This window comes from Oryza sativa, chromosome 2 (genome assembly GCF_034140825.1).
Source record: "Oryza sativa Japonica Group chromosome 2, ASM3414082v1".
Taxonomy (NCBI): Eukaryota; Viridiplantae; Streptophyta; class Magnoliopsida; order Poales; family Poaceae; genus Oryza; species Oryza sativa.
In genome coordinates this window covers 6,631,098-6,653,689 of record NC_089036.1, presented here as the reverse complement: position 1 = coordinate 6,653,689, position 22,592 = coordinate 6,631,098, and the positions used below count along the sequence as shown (strand labels likewise).

The 22,592-nt window shown below is 42.6% G+C and overlaps 3 protein-coding genes and 2 long non-coding RNA genes across 8 annotated transcripts; 1 reads left to right on the top strand and 4 right to left on the bottom strand.

The window, feature by feature from the left end:
• Positions 1 to 218: 218 nt before the first annotated feature.
• On the bottom strand, positions 219 to 1,939 carry LOC4328742 (allene oxide synthase 3-like). The gene has a single exon (NM_001409864.1). It carries the CDS (start codon positions 1,865 to 1,867, stop codon positions 365 to 367), a length of 1,503 nt encoding a protein of 500 aa, NP_001396793.1. The 5' UTR covers positions 1,868 to 1,939; the 3' UTR covers positions 219 to 364.
• A 5,110-nt stretch (positions 1,940 to 7,049) lies between these two features.
• LOC4328741 (U-box domain-containing protein 34) lies at positions 7,050 to 14,105 on the bottom strand. 2 transcript variants are annotated; one of them, XM_066307372.1, is made up of 11 exons: positions 13,816 to 14,105; positions 13,556 to 13,686; positions 13,350 to 13,465; positions 12,192 to 12,313; positions 11,777 to 12,069; positions 11,547 to 11,648; positions 10,107 to 10,169; positions 9,767 to 9,976; positions 8,557 to 8,985; positions 7,647 to 8,396; positions 7,050 to 7,507 (listed from the first exon to the last, which is right to left on the bottom strand). In XM_066307372.1, exons 1-11 carry the CDS (start codon positions 14,012 to 14,014, stop codon positions 7,313 to 7,315), a joined length of 2,610 nt encoding a protein of 869 aa, XP_066163469.1. In that variant the 5' UTR covers positions 14,015 to 14,105; the 3' UTR covers positions 7,050 to 7,312. The 2 variants fall into 2 exon arrangements, with proteins under 2 accessions (XP_066163469.1, XP_015626484.1); XM_015770998.3 differs by lacking the exons at positions 9,767 to 9,976; positions 10,107 to 10,169.
• A 2,070-nt stretch (positions 14,106 to 16,175) lies between these two features.
• On the bottom strand, positions 16,176 to 17,513 carry LOC136355136 (uncharacterized). Its single transcript, XR_010739269.1, has 2 exons — positions 17,378 to 17,513; positions 16,176 to 16,726 (listed from the first exon to the last, which is right to left on the bottom strand). It is a non-coding gene; the product is annotated as an uncharacterized lncRNA (long non-coding RNA).
• LOC4328739 (U-box domain-containing protein 35) lies at positions 16,315 to 20,811 on the top strand. The gene is made up of 8 exons (XM_066307373.1): positions 16,315 to 16,690; positions 17,171 to 17,241; positions 17,392 to 17,513; positions 17,616 to 17,798; positions 17,993 to 18,308; positions 18,428 to 18,529; positions 18,614 to 19,042; positions 19,742 to 20,811. Exons 1-8 carry the CDS (start codon positions 16,315 to 16,317, stop codon positions 20,519 to 20,521), a joined length of 2,379 nt encoding a protein of 792 aa, XP_066163470.1. The 3' UTR covers positions 20,522 to 20,811.
• On the bottom strand, positions 19,704 to 22,284 carry LOC9267010 (uncharacterized). Of its 3 annotated transcripts, none has more exons than XR_010739266.1 (4): positions 21,924 to 22,284; positions 21,387 to 21,475; positions 21,198 to 21,294; positions 19,704 to 20,567 (listed from the first exon to the last, which is right to left on the bottom strand). It is a non-coding gene; the product is annotated as an uncharacterized lncRNA (long non-coding RNA). The 3 variants fall into 3 exon arrangements; XR_010739268.1 differs by having other exon boundaries at positions 19,704 to 20,561; XR_010739267.1 differs by lacking the exon at positions 21,198 to 21,294.
• Positions 22,285 to 22,592: the final 308 nt, after the last annotated feature.

Below are 22,592 nucleotides of genomic sequence, written 5' to 3'. Positions count from 1 at the left end.
CTTTGTAACAAATTAATTCATCAAACTTTACATAAAATCAAAAGTTGAATTCAAACACTTTCACCCCACCCCGGTCCCCCGGCAAATCAAGAACTCCATGCAAATAATTAACCACGCAATTAAAGCATCCACCAACCTACTCCCTCCGTCCTAAAAAAAAAGACAAACCCTAGTTTTTCGTTCTAACGTTTGACTGTTCGTCTTATATGTATTTTTTTATGATTAATATTTTCATTGTTGTTAGATGATAAAACATGATTAATACTTTATGCGTGATTAATAATTAACCACGCAATTAAAACATCCACCAACCTAGTACAGTACTAAATCACAGCACGGCGCGCACGTGACGTCGACGTGCGTGCTATCCCGACGACGCCCGTGTCAGCGACGTGAACGTCACCACCGGCTCCACCGGCGCCTCCACCACGTCGGCGGCGAACGTGTCGTACCGCCGGAACAGCTCCGCCACCATCAGCCGCCCCACCGCCACCACCATGTCCTTCCCGGGGCACTGCTTGTTCCCCTCCGATGGCGCCCTCGTCTCCGGCCCGTTCGACCACACCACGTGCTCCAGCAGCGGCCGGTCGCCGGCGGCGCCGCCGGCGACGAACCGGTCGGCGACGAACTCGCCGGCGCGGTCGAACACCTTCTCGTCGCGGGTGGCGAGCGGCTGGTAGCCGAACAGCATCTCCCCCTTGCGCACCTCGTACGCCGCGTCGTGGCTCTCGACCACCATGTCGCGCCGCGCGTGGCCGTACTGGAACTCCACCGGCGGGTTCATGCGCAGCGCCTCCCACACCACCGACTTCACCAGCGGCATCCGCTCGACGGCGGCGAGGGTGATGCCGTCGTCCTCGCCGGTGGGCACGGTGGCGCGGACCTCGGTGGCAAGCTTGGCGTGGAGCTCCGGGCCGGCGCGGGCGAGCCACTTGACGATGTGTGGCAGGAAGATCTTGAAGCCGCCGAAGGCGTTGAAAATGGCGACGAACACAAGGTTGTCGAGGAGCTCGTCGCGCGGGATTCCCGTGTGGCTCTTCTCGGCGTCGTCGAGGACGGCCGCGGCGGCGTCGGCGAAGTACGCCTTCAGGTCGGCGTAGCCACGCCGCACCAGGAACGGCGGCAGGGAGAAGGTGTGCAGGAGTAGCTCCTCGAGCGGCCATGGCTTGACGACCTTGCTCGCGATCGGGTGCAGCTGGAACGCGAGCCACGCCATGGCCTTCGTCACGGCGCCGTCGCCGACCACCTTGCTCGGCGGCTCGCCGCCGAACAGCGCGGCGCAGGTGAAGTCGAGCATGTACCTCATGTTGAGCTTGTTGAACTCGACGGCGGCGCCGAGGCCGGCCTCGACGGCGTCGAACATGGCGGCAAAGGCGGCGCGGAACGCCGGCGCGACGTGGTGCATCCGCGCGGCGGCGAGCGACATCACGACGCGCTTGATCTTGGCGTGGCGCGGGTCGGCGGCGTCGAGGAAGGCGAGCGGGCGGTGGCCGCCGAAGAGCGCGCGCGACGGCATGTAGGTGCCGTCGAGCGTGTCGGCCTTGTCCACCATGGAGTCGTCGAGGAGGACGCGGAAGCTGCGCGCGTCGAGGAGGGCGACGACGCGGGGGTTGCCGGAGATGAAGGGGCCGGGCGGCATGTTGACGCGGAGCACGGTGGCGCCGCCGTGGCGGGCGACGCGTGATCGGAAGTACTCCTCGGCGCCCTGGAAGTAGAAGTAGTCGAGGCGGTCGCGCAGCGGCGAGAAGAAGGGCACGCCGTAGCCGCCGGGTATCTCGCGTATGGGGAGGCCCGACGGCGAGAGCTTGCTCTTCTCTCCCGTGGCGGCGGCGGCGGCGTCGCCGGAGTTCACTGGCGGTGGCGCCATTGCCGGCCGGGAGCGGATGAAATGAGAGTACGTAGTGCAAGTGCAAGTGTTGTGTTGGGTTGGTTCGAGGAGCGAGAGGATGTTCGTTTGGTGGGATATAAATAGTACTCCGTTCATTTCAAAATATATTATGCCGTAGATTTTTTTCATAACATTTGATCATTCCCTTTATTTAAAAGTTTTATATAAATATCATTTATTTTATTATGACTTGTTTTATCATCAAATAAAATATAATTTTAACTTATACTTTTACATATTTATATAATTTTTTAATAAGATGAATGGTTGGAGCCACGTACAAGTAAAAATTAAATACACTTACTATACACATGTTTATATTTAAATCCCAATGTAACTTGTATGTGGTTCCGACTATAAACATGTACTCTCTATATATATGTGTGCACGCGCGCGCGCGTCATTTTAAGTGAGAAGAATCTATTTGTCTTTTAAGGAAATGTTGATCCTTTTGTTTTTCATGTCGCCTAAAATATCATCAAATATTTTCTAAAAAATAATAAGATAGAACAATATATGTATCACGTCACAAACATGTAAGTTCAAATTTAACCTATAAATATAGAAATAATAAATAATAAATCTGGCCGCAAATAATACACATTTTTCACATTCAAGTTTATTATTATTTATATGTTATATATTAAATTTGAATTTGCATATTTTTAGAGTGATATATCGTATATTAATATATCTTGTTAATTTTTAAAAGAACTATGAAATTTTGGATGACTTGTAAAAAAGAGAGAATATCACTGAGGGTGAAAAATATATCCACCTCCATTTAAAATGAGCTGATATGAGCCACTTAAATGGGCTATATCTGTGTGATTTAAGTTCGCGAGCATGTATATTTGCATCGATCATCCGAAATACTACGGAGGAGTAGCTTATAAATTAAATACCACCTCCATTTCAAAATATAATAATTTCTAAATCTATATCCGAACAAAAGTACATCTAAGTACATAGAAAAATTACTACTCCATCAGTCCTAAAATAAAAATTATTTGATCAGATAAGACACATCCTAAGCTTCTAGCACTATAAATCTAAATATATAATATCAATGTGTTCAATCTAATTAAAATACCTTATACTTTAAAACGAAAAGACTGTATATATGGGGTCTGCATCGTCTGCCTTTGGTCTCAACGGCAGACTTTGCCGTTGCTTCCATCTCATCCACCCGTTTAGCAATCAATGGCTGCATGCGTGAGCCACACAAAAGTGATTAATTAGCAGCTATGTCTTACTGAGAGATTAAGGTGTTTCACTTGAGAAAAAATATCACCAAACAAAATTCGGGCACACAGATATGATTAGAGCACGCTGGAAAAAAAAATTACATCTCGACTTACGTGTTCTACCTTCTATAGGAAAGAACAAAAGGTACGTAGCCACGTATGTTCTTATCTTGCAGTCATAGAGAAGACTGCATGTGGTCTCAATTAGTCTCAATCGATCGCACGATAACATCATGCATCATTTCCGTGGAATTCATGCATCTAGCTGCATGTGGAATTTGACTATTTGAGGTACGATGATCCATAGATCATATTAAGGTGACTTACTTCTTACTTTGTAAAAAAATTACGATTTTACGTACAAATTTAGTTTGTCAGTAATTTCTTCAAATGGATGGAATTACATGTACATAATCAAGACGCAAAATAATTGTACCTATATATCAGTCCTGTTGATTCTGCGAGAGTCAATAGTAAATGGAAGGCGAAATTAACCGAACGCGAGGAACGCGAAAAGAAGAGAATTAGTCGAGCGCTGACAAATATAACTGACAAGTAGCACCATGTAAGTTGAATACTAGATTCATCGATATCACACTTGAACCTTGAATAATAATTAGCAACAAAGCTAATTAAAGAGAAAAAAACTAGCTAATTGCATGGTCACAACGAGAACACGTACTAATTAATTAACAACATTTTTCCCCCTGTGGATAATACCATGCTATTCCCCGACCTGGCAACAATTAAGCTACAAAACGCAACATCCTCACATCAGGGGGAATTTACTATTTGCCACTCTCTCAAAATGCCAGTGCTCAAATGCCACTCTCCCAAATTTTCATTCCCAAATACCACCCGGGCCCACATGTCAGCCTCACTCTCCATTCAAACAAAAGTGATGCGGGACCCGATGATGAGTGAGGCTGACATGTGGGCCCGGGTAGCATTTGAGAATGAAAATTTGGGAGAGTGACATTTGAGCACTGACATTTTGAGAGAGTGGTGCGGCATGACGCCTTGCAGTAAACTACAAGAACACGTAGTAACAAAAAAAAAGTGCAATAATATGACCCATGCTAAAGGGTTAAAGAGTGCACGCATTCAGAGAAGTAGTAACGTGTGTACTACTCTATCCACCAAAGTTTAAATCTGATAGTTCACAAATACATATTCACGACTTTGTAGTACATGTGTGTGATATATATGATGCATATGCATACGCGTATTTCATACTCCCTCCGTTTCGAAATGTTTGACGCCGTTGACTTTTTAGCACATGTTTTACCGTTCGTCTTATTCAAAAAATTTAAGTAATTATTAATTCTTTTTCTATCATTTGATTCATTGTTAAATATATTTTTATGTAGGCATATAATTTTACATATTTCATAAAAGTTTTTGAATAAGATGAATAGTCAAACATGTGCTAAAAAGTCAACGGTGTCAAACATTTCGAAACGGAGGGAGAACAATGATAATACTTACGTTGCGTGTGATATGATGCATATGCATGCACGTCTTTCATATAATGATAAAACTTATGTACGTGTGCGTGATTATCTATTTTTCTTTGTCCATTTTCTCATTCTCTAGTTAATGGCGACTAAGCATGCATTCACTTATGTGTGCCTACCATGATATTAGGTTTTGAAACGAAATCAGTTTGCCAAATTGTCGTACTGCACCAATTAACTTTAGGTGTGTTTAGTTCACGCCAAAATTTAAAGTTTGGTCGAAATTGAAACGATGTGACGAAAAAGTTGAAAGTTTATGTGTGTAGAAAAATTTTGATATGATGGAAAAGTTATAATTTTAAAGAAAATTTGGAACTAAACTCTGCCTTTGCTAGCTTGGGGAAGCTGGAAGAACGAATATTAACGAACGCGCACGTGGCAGACGTACGCATGGCCAATGACTGCGCAGCACTTGTCCGCATGCTTATCAGCATGCGCTTGCACACGTCAGTGGAGGCAGCAAAGCTTGGATGTTGGACCAAAGTTCACGGGTAAGGCAAATGAGTTCGTCCGCAGCAACTAATAAATGTTATATAAAATTATATAAAAATAGACACGTATATATTTTTAATAGTGTTATATTTGTAATGCTTCTTTCAATAGACATATATCTTCAAACACATTATATTTTAGCCGTAACATAGAAGACAAAATTTTGACATATTTTAACTTTTAAAACTGTTATATCTTTCATTTAAATATTAACGAGATTAGTATCCCTACATGTGGAGGACGAGCTTGGATATATATGGACGTAGCAAGCCAAAAACCACTAGTAATCTAGTATATACCGAATACAACCCATAAAAAAAGAAACAGTACACATATACCTCCAAAAGCGAGCATGTGATAAAGTATATACCGAATTGTAAAAAAAAAAGAAGAAGCAGTACATACCTCCAACGAGAGATCAGTATATACTGGATTAAAAAAAAAGCTGTAGAAACCATACAAATTTGCAGTACATACTATCCACATGAATTTCCAGTACATAATTTTAATATACTGAATAAAAAATATTTTTACATCGATATTTATTTTTTATATGGCCATTTTTTTACAACCAGTTTCTTTGTAACTTTCAAATAGTTCTCATATTATAACCACTTAGTAAATCTCAGAAAGGCAAATGTGTCTTTTTACTATAGAGTTAACGGTCAATACATAATCAACACAAGGTAGTGGCAAGACAGGGTACGAAAATTTGAGGCAATGGAATATAACGAAAAAGTCAATTTCGAGTGACATATAAGAAAATTGGTAAATTTTTAATGGTATATAAAGAATTCTCTCTTCTAACATATTGTAAAGATACAAGTGGGTATTATATTCAACTAGTGAGGATATAGAAAAGTTGGGATTATTCAGCTTCTAGCTACTAGTAGTTTGTTTCTATGTTATGTACTCCCTCCGTCCTAAAAAAGACAAACCATTGATTTCCGTGTTTAACGTTTGACCGTCCGTCTTATTTGAAAAAATTATGAAAAAAATTAAAAAAACAAGTCAGGCATAAAGTATTAATCATGTTTTATCATCTAACAACAATAAAAATACTAATTGTAAAACCTATATACAGGACCACAATTTCCTGGCGATGGACAAAAACCATGTGGAGTTACAGCTAGATCTACCCACAGGATCATGGTCGGGTCTCACAGTTAGTCAGTTACCTCACCAGTATTAGCTGATCATGGTCTGGGCGGAGAAAGTTTGGCTCAAGATTTTCCCTTGTTTTTTCTCTTCTTGACGTAAAACTAGCTAAGATCGGTGGCCTGAGTTACAATCCAAAATAGTAGGCCTTGTGCCGCACATTGGGCTCGGGTTGGGTAGGGATTTTAGTCCTGAAAAAATTCTGGATTATATGCATGCATGCAGGCTGAGAGATGTTGGTATATTTCACCATTTTATTTAATATATATAGATTTGGATAGGAAAAATGGAGGGTGTTTAGGAATAGAACTTAGTGTTCCCTTAGGCTAAACAACACATCGTTTTAGACATGCTTAAAGTTAAACTTTAAATACTTTGGACATAACTATCTTTTTAAAATAAAACTTGGTAAGAATATGCGTGCCAAAGTGCAATTAACTCTTTTAAATATTTAGGTTAGACGTATAAAAATCACATGTATAGATTTTTTTCCTCAAAAATTCCTTTATAATATTATAATTTTACTGAGGTTTTTCAATTATTGAGCAATAAAATTGGCAGTCATAATTATATTTTAAAGACTATGTGACCATTTAAAATGGTATGTTTTCTTTATTGAAAAATCCCCAGAGAGAAATATGCTACTTTTTTTACTCACGAATACCTCTTTGTATTAAGACAGAAGGTGTTTGAGTACATTTCAAGCTAACCAAATTATTACAAATAAAAGGGAAGAGAGACAACACAGAAACTGAAAGAGAAACATGTTACTCATATTATAAGAACAAATCATATCTGCAATTTTTTCAATTTCGGTACTAAATAGTTTGCACGGTTAACACCTTTATTTACCGGCAACAGCCCTCCTCCCTAAGATCCTAACTGCACTCTAATTTACAGGATAAAGAACTCAAAGAACAAAAAAGTTAAATCATATCGAAACAAACTCCGGATAAAGAACTCAAAGAACAAAAAAGTTAAATCATATCGAAACAAACTCCACGCCCATTTTATGACTTTGCATGAGCAGATTGTGACTTCCACTGCTGTATCGCAGCTCGCAACGAATGGTTTGGGATTACGGACAAATTTGGTAGAATTCGCCGTGTGACCGGGGATACTTTGTGTTTCTTGAGCCAAGCTTTGATTGCTTGTTGCTCATACGTGTGCCCATCAGCAGCAACATAAGGATCATTCATTACCTCCTGTATAAAATTTGTATAATTGACTTCTTTAAAAGAATAATTTTATAGTTATTCAGATTTAAGAGGTATAAAAGTAATCTTTTCGAGCAATGTATAGTGAAGATGAATGAAAATAACAGTCAGGTAGCAGTGGATTTACCTGCATTATAGGGCAGATGAAGTGGCTTGGCACATTTAACTTTGGACTTCTTAAGTTAACAGTGGAAGTAATCCTATGCAGAATTTCCTGGAGCTTGGGGAGAACCTCTGACTCAAGGCCAGGTCTCTCTCTGCATTTTAGGGCAGTGCATCTCAAGCCAAGCTTTGCCAACATTTCTGCCTCAACAAGTGGCCAATCAGTCTGAGACTTGTCAAGGATATCAGCAAGCATCCCGTTTCTGATGGCGTTTTCTACGCTGACAATGAGCCCATTGGGGCGTTTGCCGGTTAGCATCTGAAGAATGATAACTCCCAGGCCGAAAAGGTCCGATTTCGGACGAACCGTCCCGGTTTGCTGGTACTCAGGATCCATATAGTACAGCGTGCCGGCGATGATGGTCTCTTTGTACTCCGTTTGCCAGTCAGGCACAAGATCCGATATGAGCTTCGCGAAACCGGCATCGCCAATTTTACCCACATAATTCTTGTTCAGTAAGATGTTTGCGGGTTTGAGGTCACGGTGGACTATAGGTTCCGGTTTCCTTCCATGCAAGAATGCAAGCCCGCATGACACATCAAAGATGATTTGGAACCTTAGGAACCAATGCAGCGGCTGGCGCCCTTTGTTGTTAAGAAGTTGATCTTCTAGACTTCCATTCTGCAAGTATTCGTATACAAGACAGCCAATTTCAGGGCAGAAGCCAAGCAACAAAACCAGGTTGGGATGCTGAAGCTGGCTGAGAATGTCAACCTGCATGAAGCCATACAGTAGAATCATTTTACTGAGATTCTCAGACACAAATAAAAAAACTGTACATTGAATTCTACATGCATATGCATGAATTTTGCCACAAACCATATTATTGAATTCTACATGCATATGCATAAATTTTTCCATAAACCATAATTACCTCCCTCAGGAACTCATCGGTCTTGTCGATGGAATCTTGCTGAATGACCTTGACAGCAACTTCAGTATGATCAAGGGTGCACCTATACACATTCCCATAACCTCCCTCACCAATCTTCCTTGCTTCAGAGAAATTATCAGTGGCGAGCTCGATCTCATGTTTTTTGTATCGCCTGCAATTTTTGCTTGTTGACAAGATAGCATCAACAACTTTTGCCTTATCGAGGGAGATCATGCTCGCTACCATTTCTGCCTTGTTCCTAGAGTAGGCCTCCCGGGTGAATGATTTCTTTGCTTGCTCAACTTCTTCAATGGCCTCTAAATGTTTTGCCTTCTCGTCTGCTACCACCTGCTTTAGAGCTTCCTCCTCCTGTAGAGCATGCTCCACCTTCCTTGCCTCTTCAGAACACTCACTGGAAAGTACCTGAATCTGCATCATCATGATGACAAGGATCAATGCATTTGAATCATCATGATAACAAGGATCAATGCATTTGAGGTAACATGAATGTAACATGTCTTTAAAAAAATTCAGAGATATAGAATAATTTGAGGGTCAATAATGTAGAATTCAAGAGGAAGATTATAGGGTTTGTAAGGTTCCCTGGCAATCTTCTTCTTGTTTTGTTCTAGCTCAAGTCCTCGAAGGTGCACTACGGACTTCATCAAGCCCAACCAGCACCTGGCGGCCATGAAATGTGTGCTGAGATACGCAGGGGCGAAGCCAGGATTTAGGGATTGGGGGTGCCATCTATGAGATGAGAGAGCTCACTTGCGGCTCGATGGACAATGTTGTAGAGTGTAATGTGTGGTCAGCATCATGCATATCATAGCAATTAGCTAGAAGAGAAAGATATACCCAATCGTATCTTGTTTATATTAATATGCGCAATTACGTATGATATGTCTAATCGCTCCTTATATAATTATGGAAATTATGATTGTTGATGTGGTTTTAGACGTATATGTCTACTAATATATGGACTTTCACTAATTTTAAATTAGATCATCAAATAGCATCTATTTTAAATACAGTAATATATTTAGTATATGGATGATTCAACATCACGTCATTTCATCATTTTAATTTGAGGTTTGCAACCACATATAACTTCAGTTAGTTAACCCACGTAACAATTTAAGCTAAAACCTAGGCAGCGATATAGTTAGTCTCATTAGTAACTAATGATCAGATTATACGGGATAATCACCTTTGGGGGGGAGGGTGGGGTTGTCGCATGGCGGCATGGGAGGTGCCAGGCCCTCCCTGGCCCCCACGATGGCTTCGCCACTGGAGATACGTCGCAGGCCCCACCAACTACGGCTGCCATTACTGGAGGAAGATCGAAGCAGTGCATCTTGTCTGATACAGCGACAGCGATCTTGCGGGGATTCTCAAGCCCTGTTTGGTTCACACCCGCCTGTTTGGTTCACCCCCTGAGAATCACACCTGAGTCAGGCATGATTCTTAGGCGTCCGATTTTAATGGCCTGTGGTTAGATGCACCTGCCTGAGTGAGAGCGCTCAGGTCAGAGCACCATCCAAACATACACTAACAAAGGAACCTATGGCGTCTTCTTCTTCCTTGGCAACATGACTGACATGATTCATCACCTGGCAATCATAGAAAAAAGATGTGGTGTTTTCGTCTTGCGAAGCTGAATACATCACTGACATGACTGCCACTTGCCACGGTGTGTGGTTGGTGCGCCTTCTCGCTAAGCTTAGAGGAGAGGAGGCTGGTGCCATCACATTGAATATTGACAACCAATCCATAATCTCACTAAGAACCATGTTTTCTATGATCGCAGTAAACATATTGATACTAGATACTACTACATCAGAGAATGCATTGAAGAGGCCAAGGTGAAGGTCGAGTTCATCAGCTCCAATGAGCAGCTAGTGGACATCCTAACAAAGGCACTTGGGTACGACAAGTTCATTGAGCTACGATCCAAGATTGGCCTCGTCGAAATCAAGCAGGTGGACAAGGTTTATGTGGAGTTTTGTTGGTTGTAAACAGGGTTTTCAATTTGAGATTTTCTATGGTCCAGCAAAAAGTACTTCGAGGTACCGGTACCTCACGATACCAAATTGTTTCTGATCGTTGGATGTAACAATGCCGAACCTGCCCAGCTAGATGCAACGATCGGAAAAGATTTGTAACGTGAGGTACCGGTACCTCGAGGTATTTTTTGCTAAACCGGAGCAAATCTCTTTCAATTTTGGTTTCAGCTAAAATTTCAGCCATTTTGGTAGAACTGAATTTTCAGCATTTTTTGGGCCGAAATTTTCTGAAATTTTGACACAATTTAACTGAATTTGACTAAATTCACAAAAAAAAAATGAGAAAAAACAAAAGTTCCGGCCGAGATATTGACTTCCCGGGGGGTCCGAAATTACTCAATTTCGGAAATTTCCGAAATTAAGTGGGAATTGCATGTTAAATTTTTGTCAACAGAAGAAGGGAAAAACCCCGAAAAGCTATAGCTTCATCGCAGCACAAATCCTCTTGTGTTATAATTCTTCTTCCTCACAAACTCTTGTATCCTAACTCGAGCTAGAACACAAGAATGAGCAAGAACTATTTTTTTTGAACGAAATGAGCAAGAACTATAACATGAAAGGTTTTGTGCTGCGATCAAGCTGCAGCTATTCAGGGTTTTCTCTTCTCCTTTTTATTCTGGAAAATGGAACAAGCAACATGCAAAACAGAAAGCGTCGAGCGCTTCCCACGTCGTGGTTTGATCACATCCAGCCCCATGATCCGCACGAGGCATTGACATCCCCAAGCCGCGAGCTATTCTCGCCACGACCAAGTACGCACACAGCGTCCAAACTTCAGAGCTCATGTGCAACAGACAATGCACAAAAACATAATTTAACTAGTAGCTGACTACTTGCGTACAAGATTTACAACCAACAGGGAAAGCATGACCAAACAAAGATAATAACTTTTGAAGATAGCTTAAGTTGTATTAAGAACTTAACCTTTTTCTTAGCATGGACAAGATCTTCACAGGCTTTGTCATACATCACTAAGGTATCCTGCAATTCCTTCCTCAGTTTTGCTACTTCATCTATGGATTGACACTGTAGATAATGTCAGGGTAACATGTTTAGCATGATACGAAAGCAAATATGTCTCAAATTAGTTTCTCTTGACAGCAACACTGAATAATAGTACAAGAAAATTTAAGAAAGGAGGGGACAGATCTGACCTCTTCACTTGAGTTAGAGTCAGCATAATGTGCTTCCTTGAAGGGGCTTCGAAGACCATGGTTTTTATATCCTTCTATTCCTGTTGTCTTTGCACCTAAACTGTTAAAGAGGATTTGCCCATGACTTTCTGAACTTTGACGTGCATTAGTAGGACCACAATGAGAAACACGGGACTGACAGCATGAATCTGGGTGTATCCCATTCTCAGGGAAGTTGTCGAACAACAAACTTCTGTACGATTGTGCAAATGCTTTCTGACTAACTGACTGAATTCTCAAGCCAGTACCAGACCCTACAAAAGGAGTGCCTTAACACAAACGGAGCTTTGAAATATGTAAACTAGCAAAGAGAAACATGAAACAAGATAAAACATAGGACAAAGAGGAAAACACATTGTCAAAACTCAAGACATACTGCTCATTTGAGGATGCCTCGTCACTTTCAGTGTCAGTCTTCGTTTGGACACGACAAATACATTGCATGAAATTTCCGTTGTTTTTAGGACCGCAGTGGCAACATCTGGGACACTCATTGCCCTGAAAAATGGACGGTGCAGCAATTTAAGGACAGAAAACATAACAGTGCTAAAGACTTTATTTTTAAGTCCTGATGGCAAAAGCAGTTATGCGAATCAAAACTTTCTTGATAAAGATGATAGCATAATAAAAATAAATTATTAAATATAAATAGAAACATCAAGCAACCTTGAAGCAAGTATGACAGATTTATTTACAATCTGTACATGAAGAAGGAAGTTTCTGAATCCAGAGAAAACTGAGGGCAGTACAATAATGCAGATTTTTATTGCAGCCATAATCGGAAAGCTAAGATCTATAAATGAATTTAGCATAGAAAAGTATAGCTTGATGTCCCAAATCATTTTGACAAAAACCTAAGTACTGCTGGTGCTGGGTTTAAATTGGATTGTTGCATTAGGCATCAGGCTTTTATCAAACAGAAACTAGCTGTCCATGAAATTTAAACTGACAACCTGGTACACCGACATCAAATAAATAAATTACCAACCAACCTTACTAATTTTTTTCAGAAAAGTTTGCAGGAGCCAACCGGTGACAAGGTCTATCTACATCTTCAGTGAATTTTGCAAGAAAACATTTGTATGAAAGGACTAATGCAATGTCACATTATAATGTCTAGACATCGAAAAGGACAAGACAAAACATTTCTATCAGCCATCTGTAATGCAATTGAAGACACCTGGACGACTGTTTCCCATCATCATAAGCAGAAAGCAGCAGCTTACCAAATTGTCAGCAACACATACTGTAACACACTTACACACATGCTGCATAGTACACACGCACAGTGCAACCATACACAAGCAATGTGACTTGAGGCTTGCAACTAATCCCCATCAAAATGCACTTTAATTTCTAATGAAGCCATTGTTCCGTGTTCCAACCCTCGACTAAAAAGGTGAAATTAATAGCAAACGAGACGCCCTTTTCACTTAATCACCTCTTGAGAACATAATTACAATACCCCTAATAATCTCATCATAGGTTAACAAAATTCAATGCTGAAAAGGAGGGGAAGAAAAAGGACACGCACCTTCTGAACCACCCTAAGGAGGCGGAGCCGATCACCAGGCTCCGTACGCCGGAATCCGCCGCGTACCGGACCAGCGCCTCCGCCACGCCGTCGCCCTCCAGCACCACCGTCTCCACCTACGCGACGCGACCGGATCAGATCACGGGAAACGTTCAGAGATGGGGATTTTTCTTTTTTTTTTTTTTGGAGGATTGGGGGAAACTCACCGTCGCATTGGCGGCGGCGGCGAAGATGCGGCGGAAGGGGCGGAGCGCCTCCTGCGCGCGGGCGTGGCGGTCCCGGGCGTACGCCTCCGCCGCCTCCCGCGCCACCCGCGCCGCCGGCACCTGCTCCCCGCCTTCCCCACCGCCCCACACGACGCCGCGCGCAAAAGCAAAAAACCCCGCGTCAAGCCATGGCATCCCGAATCAACCAAATCCGCTACCTAGCTAGCCGAGGAAGAGGCGAGGCGCGCGCGCGGACTTACATGGGGAGGGGACGAACCGGAGCGGGGGGATGACGTGGACGACGGAAATGGCGGCGGCGGAGGCGCGGCCGTCTCCGTCTCCAGCGGGGACGAGGTTGGCGGCGGCCCACCGCGCGGCGCGGCGGCTCGCGCTGCCACCGGGGCGGACGGCGACGGCGACGGCGGCGGGTGACGGCGGGCGAGGCTCGCCGGAGGCCATGGGTATCGAGGCGGAGGCGGAGGCGGCGATCGCGAGGTGGTTCAAGGCGACGCGGGAAATTCGTTGGTTGCGCGCGGGCGTCTCGGGAGTCGGGGAGGAGCTCGCTCAGCTCACTAGTATAACGATGGGCTTTGGTGGAAGAGAGTGGGCCCGCAGTGTCAGTCTCACAGAGGAGGGTTTTGAGTTTTGACAAGTGTATGGTGAGGTTAGAGCGGTTTTGACTACTTCTTGTGGTTAATTTATCGGGATTGCTAAGAATTATTTGGTATGAAATCTACCTTCAAATCTTATAAATTTTAGCTATCTAATGTACTTTGTGATTCATATTTCTATCATTTTCCATTAGCTCGGTGATCTTCCCATCTTCTCTGGCATCGGTAGCATCTTAAACTTCGGTAGGGACCTATAGATTAGGATCTCGGGTTGAGGTCAGGGTGGAAGGGGAAGAGGGGGAAAGTTGGGCTTAAGAGTGATGATCATGAGAGACGGTAGCTGGTGATGGGCGGTGGATCGGCGAGCAACGAGGCTACAATGGTGCCACCAAAGTTGCAGGGTTAGAAGAGGGGTGGTACTAGGGCGGTGGTGGTGGTTTTGGGGGGAGAGGGGGGAGGGGGAGGCAGGAGGATTGGTTAGGAGGTGGCGGGTCCGACAGTAGGGAGCTACTGGAGACGGGGAAGACACACAATCGGACGGTCCAAAATTTGCATGATTTCGAAGAGCGTTTTCTATCACATATTCTATAGGCAGTCCCATTATCTCTTTATATGTTGTGTATTTGGTAGTATCACTAAGTGTCCAATCCAATTTTATGACTCTCTCCGGTTTAAAATATAACAATTAATCTGAGAGTATGTTAGATAAATATATATTTGTGTGCAAAAAGACATAATTTTCATGTATGCTTCCAAATTATGTCAATGCAAGGTATATTTTTAATATCCGTTGCAACTTGCAAGGCAAGTCGATGTCAATGCTGGATTTAAGAATTTTGAAACCTAGTGAGTAAGGAACTATTAAAGTAGATACTAGTCTTGTAATAGATTTATCGGTAAAATATATTTATCAGCTCTCAGTTATCTACTGTTTTAAAAGTTCTTTTAACACTTGCAACACACGAATTTTTACAGTATGTTTCACATCGAAATTAGTTCCGTACCCACGAAATTACTAAAAAATCATCATGTATATTAGCAAGTACGTACTATGAAAGAGAAATTTTATATACGGTCCTCTTGAGAGGTACCAAGAAATAATTTTTGCCGCCTTCTAGTAGGTAATGTATTGAAAGGTTATAACTAGATTTGATAATGGAATATAACATCCCGGCCTTTATTCAAAAGAGCTACAGCCTATTATTACAGTCTAGCACTCAAAACAAGTATAGTCCAAAAATAATAGCAACCAGTAAATAAAGATAAAAATAACCAATAAAAGATATGGAGAACATATTATTAAAGCCTATTTATGAATCTTCATTCATGATTGGCAAAAAAAACTGCATAACCATCGACTCAAGTTTATTGCATGCAACTTTTAAAAGATCTTCGTCTTCATCAGACCTTTGTAACTGTGCCCAAAACCAGAGCCAATATGTTGCCCTGAAAATTACCTCCATATATGAAACAAATGGTGATGATGCCCCATGTTTTGTTGCGGGATATATGTTACATATTGGAGAAATGATGAAATGATTTGGATTAAAATAATATGAGAATGATTTGAGAATGATGATTTAGCATGTGTATGTTTAGTTTTAGAATGAAAATAAATTATAGATACAATTACTATATGTTTACATGTTGAGCTTTTTGTGTTTAATGGGTCGATGTGGCATTCTTGCATATAGGTTTTACAAGTGCTAATAAATATTATGCTTGCATATAGGTTTTACAAGTGCTAATAAATATTATGCTTACATATTGAGTTTTAAGTGTTTAGTGGGTATTAGCTTTATAAAAAGAAGGGGTAAGTGGCATTTCATAGTTACATTTTTCAAGTTCAGACCAGTCTTTCTGACAAAGGAAAAAAAACCATTATGGTTTTTTAGATCAAAATTACGTAGTATGATTTATCAAATTTGTAGGGGTTTTGTACATTGTAAACTACACTCCCTTTTAAAAAAAATGCAAGACTGTATATATCATCCGTGTTTCAACTAGGATGCACACAAGGACATGCAAAAATAGATCAGAGAGCAACACCTGCAGTCAATGACAAGTGGGGACACAAGAGCCACAAAAACATAAGTAAGCCAACGGCCATTAACAACGCTGCAGCACCTAAATTTGGCCCCAAAAAAAATGAAGAAAAAAAAACAGCGAAACCTCCTGCAGTTTTTGGTTGGCTTGATCAAAAAACCGGAGGAGAGGGAAGAAGAGGGAAGAAGAGGGAGAGGAGGAGAAGCAAAAGAATCCTTTTTTTTTTTTTTGTCTCTTCCTCTCCTTCTCCGACTCCGACGATCTTTTTGCCGGCGAGGTGCGGGGAGCATGTACCTGTCGGCCTTCTCCTCCTCGGCGTCTTCGCACGGCGGCGGGGACAGCGAGGCCAGGGACAGCTCCACGGTGGTCGCCGTCGACCGGGACAAGAACAGCCAGCAGGCGGTCAAGTGGGCGGTGGACCGGCTCCTCGCCAGGGGCAGCGTTCTCCAGCTCGTCCATGTCAAGCCACAGCAAAATGGTAATGCTCCATGAATCTGCATGAACCAAAGCTAATCTTGCAATGCAAGAGATATCAGTGAGAGGAAAAAAACACTACTTTTTTTCTTGGTCGAATTGGAGAGATGCAATAATTGGATGTGGAAGAGAATGTGCATGGTTTGCATTGTGCCATCATGCAGTGAAAGTTTGCAGGAAGATGAAGAATTCAGAGACAACAAAATGGGCATGATTTTGTCGACAATGCACATTTTATTTGAAATGCATGTAGTTGTTTGGATTTCATGGGTTAGCTAATATTACGCATTTTGCCATCATGCAATGGAAGTTTGTAGGAAGATGGAAAATTCAGACACGACAAAATGGGCATGATTTTGTCGATAATACGCATTCTTTCAAAATTCTGCATATAGTTTGTTAGATTCCGGTAGCTAATTTATGTATTTTTCTCCAATTTACCCTGGTTTATTTAATTTCATCAACAAATTTCTTCATGCTGCAGCTGAAGCAGGAGCGGATGCAGAGATGCAACAGATGTTCATCTCATACAGAGGCTATTGTGCTCGTAAAGGGGTGAGTGCCAATAGAATATATAATTGCCCCAATATATATACTACTATCTTATCAGATACATGTTTTTTTTTCACTACTAGAATAAGATGACAATAACAAAATCAAATGGAACAAAATAAGCTCAAGAAATACTTACATTGCAAACTGCAGATGCAATTGAAGGAAGTGATCTTGGATGGCAGTGACATCTCCAAAGCAATAGTCGAGTATGCCACTAGCAACGCCATCACCGACATCGTCGTCGGGGCGTCGACGAGGAACACATTCATCAGGTGCATGACTGTTCATTCCTCCATGGCTGTGCTGTGCACCATTCCCCAATCCCTTGATAACCTGTAATAACTGAACACAGTCATGAACCTCGTGTCCTGCAGAAAGTTCAGAAATCCTGATGTGCCAACATGCTTGATGAAGATGGTGCCTGATTACTGCACAGTGCATGTCATCCACAAAGGGAAGGCAATCCAAGTCAAGGCAGCCAAAGCCCCAGCACCCTTTACCACTCTCCCTCCCAAACAGTACTCACAGTCAAGCATAGAATCTGATGGATATCCGAGGTAAGTTTGTCGATAAGGAATAATCGCTTCACTCAATAATTACATTGCAAAATGGTTTGAAGTAATCAGATTCTAAAATCTAAACACCTGTATGCAAATAAGTAGATATAGATATGTTTATCAGTCATGTCACTCGGTTTACCTTCTGAACTTGCTAACATAATACGAAATCATGTTCCGGGTTTGCTGAACAGATCAAGAGGAGACTGGAAGAAGATTTCCAATCAATCATCTCCAAAGGCAAACAGACCATCGGTGGACCGACTATCTGGCTTTGCAAAAGCTCCAACCAGGGAAAGGCCTCTCTCTGGAGCTAGATCAGCACCCCCAAAGGATTTCGACGACTATATCGACTTCATAGCTCCTCCAAGGCCCTCGGTAACCCGTAGCTCCTTTTCAGATGATGTTGATTTTCCTTTGAGCTTGGAGTTGCCATCGATGGACTTCGGCGATTCTTTGGAGCTTTCGCTTTCCGCATCAATGTCCATCGAAAGCCTAAGCTCAGCTGGGGTAAGCAAGCACACCGGCAACATCAGTTTTGCTGCAGTTGATCAAAATCTTGGTGATCTGGAATCTTTTAGAGTATTGGACTTTGATCAACTCTTATTTTTGTGTCGTTTGAAATTCAGAAGGATGTCGAAACGGAAATGAGACGGCTGAGACTAGAGCTGAAGCAGACAATGGAAATGTACAACTCCGCATGCAAGGAAGCAATTGATGCTAAACAGAAGGTCTGCCCACTTCTATGTCGCTGTAAATTTCAACTATTATCTGAAATATTTTGAAACAATAGTGAATAATGATCAAATCAGCAGGCTGCTCAGATGCACCAGATGAAGATGGAAGAGTCCAAGAAGTACCAAGAACTCAGGAATGCTGAAGAGGAAGCCCTTGCTCTGGTCCAAATGGAGAAGGCAAAGTGCAGAGCCGCACTGGAAGCAGCAGAGGCTGCACAGAGAATTGCAGAGCTGGAGGCTCAGAAGAGACTGAGAGCAGAGTGGAAGGCGAAGCGCGAAGCCGAGGAGAGGAAGAGAGCAACAGAAGCAATGAACAACACTGATTTAAGGTACAGGAGGTATTCCATTGATGACATTGAAGCTGCCACCCATAAGTTTGACAAGGCACTCAAGATAGGGGAAGGTGGATATGGGCCGGTGTATAAAGCTGTCATGGATCATACTAATGTCGCCATTAAAATCTTAAGGCCAGATGCATCACAAGGGAGGAAACAGTTTCAGCAAGAGGTAAATCTAATATAGGAGTATCTAGTAAATTCTTCATCTTTTCAGTATATTCAGGGTTGTTTTGAGTTAACATATTAGTACAACCAAACTAAAACTGAATGCAATATTTTCTCTCACCATCAGGAAGCAAATTTTCTCTTTTTTGTTTTTGAAGGATTTAATGATCTGACAATGAGTTAGTTCAGAACATCATTATTTCAATCATATGTTTTTGAAGACATTTTATCTTCCTACCCATATTTACCATTCAAATATCTAAATTATCTGCATGTCAATTATGCAAACGATAGTTATAACCAAGCTCATAAACTGCATGTAGTGAGAGTTTCTTCTTCTTTTTTTTGGGCAGATCAAATATATGATGTCAATTATGCAAAAGATAGTCATGTCATGATCAAGCTAATTACTCCCTCCGTTTCATATTATAAGTCGTTTTGACTTTGGTCAAAGTCAAACTGCTTCAAGTTTGACCAAATTTACAGAAAATTAATAATAATATTTTCAACCCAAGACAAATATATTATAAAAATATATTCAATTATAGATTTAATAGAACTAATTATAGACTAATAAATTAGTCAAACTTACAACAGTTTGACTTTAACCAAAGTCAAAACGACTCATAATCTGAAACAGAGGGAGTAATTAATAAACTGCATGGTGATGAATAAGTTGTAATTTATTTATTTTGTTGTTCAGATAGAAGTGCTTAGCTGCATGAGGCATCCAAACATGGTGCTGCTGCTGGGAGCATGCCCGGAGTACGGGTGCCTGGTGTACGAGTACATGGACTACGGCAGCCTGGAGGACCGGCTGTGCCGGCGGGGGAAGACGCTGCCGATCCCCTGGAACATCCGGTTCCGCATCGCCGCCGACATCGCCACCGGCCTCCTCTTCCTCCACCAGGCGAAGCCCGAGCCGCTGGTCCACCGCGACCTGAAGCCGGCCAACATCCTCCTCGACCACAACTTCGTCAGCAAGATCAGCGACGTCGGCCTCGCCCGCCTCGTCCCGCAGTCCGCTGCCGCCGCCGAGGCCACGCAGTACCGGATGACCTCGACGGCGGGCACCTTCTGCTACATCGACCCGGAGTACCAGCAGACCGGGATGCTGACCACCATGTCCGACATCTACTCGCTGGGGATCCTGCTGCTGCAGATCATCACGGCGAGGTCGCCCATGGGGCTCACCCACCACGTCGAGAGCGCCATCGAGAGGGGGACCTTCCAGGAGGTGCTCGACCCGATGGTGACCGACTGGCCGGTGGAGGAGGCCTTGGTGTTCGCCAAGCTGGCGCTGCGGTGCGCCGAGCTGAGGAAGAAGGACCGGCCGGACCTCGGGAAGGAGATCTTGCCGGAGCTCAACCGGCTGCGCTGCCTCAGCCAGGAGTACGACGCCTCCAAGGTCAGCAGCACCAGCACCACCTGCTCCAGCTCCGCTCCCTACAGCTTCGGCGGCGACGACGTCTCCACGCCATGATCAGAGTCTCTGCTGCCTCCATCCTCCATGGCTGCTGCACCTGCAGCTGCAATGTATAGATGATTAAAAGGCACTGCTGCTGCTGCCTTCGCTCTGTGTGGACTGCAGCTGAGCTGATGATGTTACTTAATGGCGCAACATAGTTTGGGTGATTAATCATTAGCATGTAGATGATTAAGAGGAGAAAATTAAACCATGTAAAGGAAAGATTAAGGCAATGCATTTCTGTATGTAATGTGACATGCCCAAGATGCCAAGTGGGTGATGAGCAGCCTTTGGTTCTCAGATCATGTTTTGCGCATCTTTGTCATCGCCAGAGAAAACTTTTGGTTTGCTTCTATGACTAGCCAAGTACTTGTGTGTTGCAACAGAATGTAAATACCACATTCGAAAAAAAAAAACTTTTCTTTGATGGGACCTCCTATGATTATCATACCTGTTCAAACAATTCTCACTCGTAAAATGACAACTTGTAAGTATCATCAATTAAATGCATGGGTTCATGGAAAAACAAGTCAATTTGTTGGCACCAAAATTGAACTCATGTACCAAGATCAAATTAAAGAGTCAGTTTGGGTAGGCAGTGCCAAAGTTTTTCGATTAATTTTATTTCACTATTTTTAGCAAGATGGAAGCACTTTGTCATTACTAAACTTGGCGCATGCATTTATCTAACCATGGGACACAAGTTAAACAGAAATCTAGTTTCCTGATGGCATGTGAGCTCCCAATCCGACGCACAATAGCTCTCTCTAGCTTGCAGCAAATGTAGCCTATGCAGAAACGTTGAAGATCAGATTTAAAAAACACAAATACCTTTGAACAACAAGGAGAACATAATTTTAACTGGCCCTTATCTACTCACCATACAATCCTCTTAAAAATACACCCAGCTTCTGGGGGCCTAGCCCAATAGTATTCACACAAAAGGGAGTAATTGGACATAGCCTCCGCCTGAACATAAATTTACTAAGAAACTCAGAGATTACAGAAATCAAGAATTATATAACAAGGGCTCCAAACATGTTCATAAAAACAAGAGATCGTTAATAGAGGGATTGTTCAGAACATGCTATAAGGAGTGCTAAAAAAGTTTATACACTAGAAAAGGCAAGTCGCAACTTACAAGAGGCTGACAATCAAGAGGACCAATAATATATTCCTACCATTTTGATGAAATCTGGCTTCAGAACATTTACAGTTATAAATTCTAAATCCTGTACTAAAAAAAATAAAACCATCCTGTTCTGATTTGTGCATCTTATCCTATTATATACAGACTGCAATGAGGGTCATAGGCATAGTATATTGTACATCACCAAAATCAAGACTGAAACAAACAAGTGCAGAAGCAAAATCAGTAGAAGAGCACAAGGGGGCGGTTGCGGTTTTGTTCAATCACCTCCTGCCTGCACAAGCACAAGAAGGAGAGAGCAGTGAGGAGGCCAGCGTGTCCGATGCCGAGGGGCAGGTGCCGTGCTCTTGGCCCTTGCTCCTCCCGCACAACTGTACAGGCGCATGGGATTGGGCTGAGTGTCTTCCCGGGCGGCAAGAATGGGATGGTATAGCGGCGGGCGGCGGGCAGCGACGGGGGGAGGACGGCGCCACGAGCTGCGAGCTGCGAGCGTGCGGGAGGGCGGGCGGCGCCGGAGAATCCTCTGCGCCGTCGCCTCCTCCTCCTCTCTCCGCCCCGTCGTCCCCCGTCGCCGCCCGCTCGTTGCTCGCCTCTCCCCGTCCTCCGTCTCTGTATTTGGGATAGAAGTAGCTCATACACCCTCCGTCCCGTCTTATTTAATTTTTTTTTATGATTATTATTTTTATTGTTATTAGAGGCATGTTCACTTACATGTCATTTTCAATCATACCATCTTTTTTTATAAAGTTAAATAAAATATATACGTTTAGTTTGTTGCCAAATTTAGTAAATACATAAGAAATCATGCTAAAATTTTAGCAATATTGTCATCTTGTCAAAATTTGGTAAGGTTTATTTTGGCTACAATCTAAATAGGCCCTAGACGATAAAATATGAATAATACTTTATGTGACTATTTTTTAAAACCTTTTTATA

Excerpts from the sequence above, each read along its gene's own strand:
- LOC4328742 (NM_001409864.1), bottom strand. The coding sequence starts at position 1,867 with ATGGCGCCACCGCCAGTGAACTCCGGCGACGCCGCCGCCGCCGCCACG.
- LOC4328741 (XM_066307372.1), bottom strand. The coding sequence starts at position 14,014 with ATGGCCTCCGGCGAGCCTCGCCCGCCGTCACCCGCCGCCGTCGCCGTC. Across the intron at positions 12,314-13,349 it reads TCCTTAGGGTGGTTCAGAAG|GGCAATGAGTGTCCCAGATG; the intron begins GTGCGTGTCCTT and ends TCCATTTTTCAG. Across the intron at positions 9,977-10,106 it reads CCATAGGTTCCTTTGTTAGT|GCGGGTGTGAACCAAACAGG; the intron begins GTATGTTTGGAT and ends TGAACCAAACAG.
- LOC4328739 (XM_066307373.1), top strand. The coding sequence starts at position 16,315 with ATGAAGAAAAAAAAACAGCGAAACCTCCTGCAGTTTTTGGTTGGCTTG. Across the intron at positions 16,691-17,170 it reads TGTCAAGCCACAGCAAAATG|CTGAAGCAGGAGCGGATGCA; the intron begins GTAATGCTCCAT and ends TTCATGCTGCAG. Across the intron at positions 17,242-17,391 it reads GCTATTGTGCTCGTAAAGGG|ATGCAATTGAAGGAAGTGAT; the intron begins GTGAGTGCCAAT and ends TGCAAACTGCAG.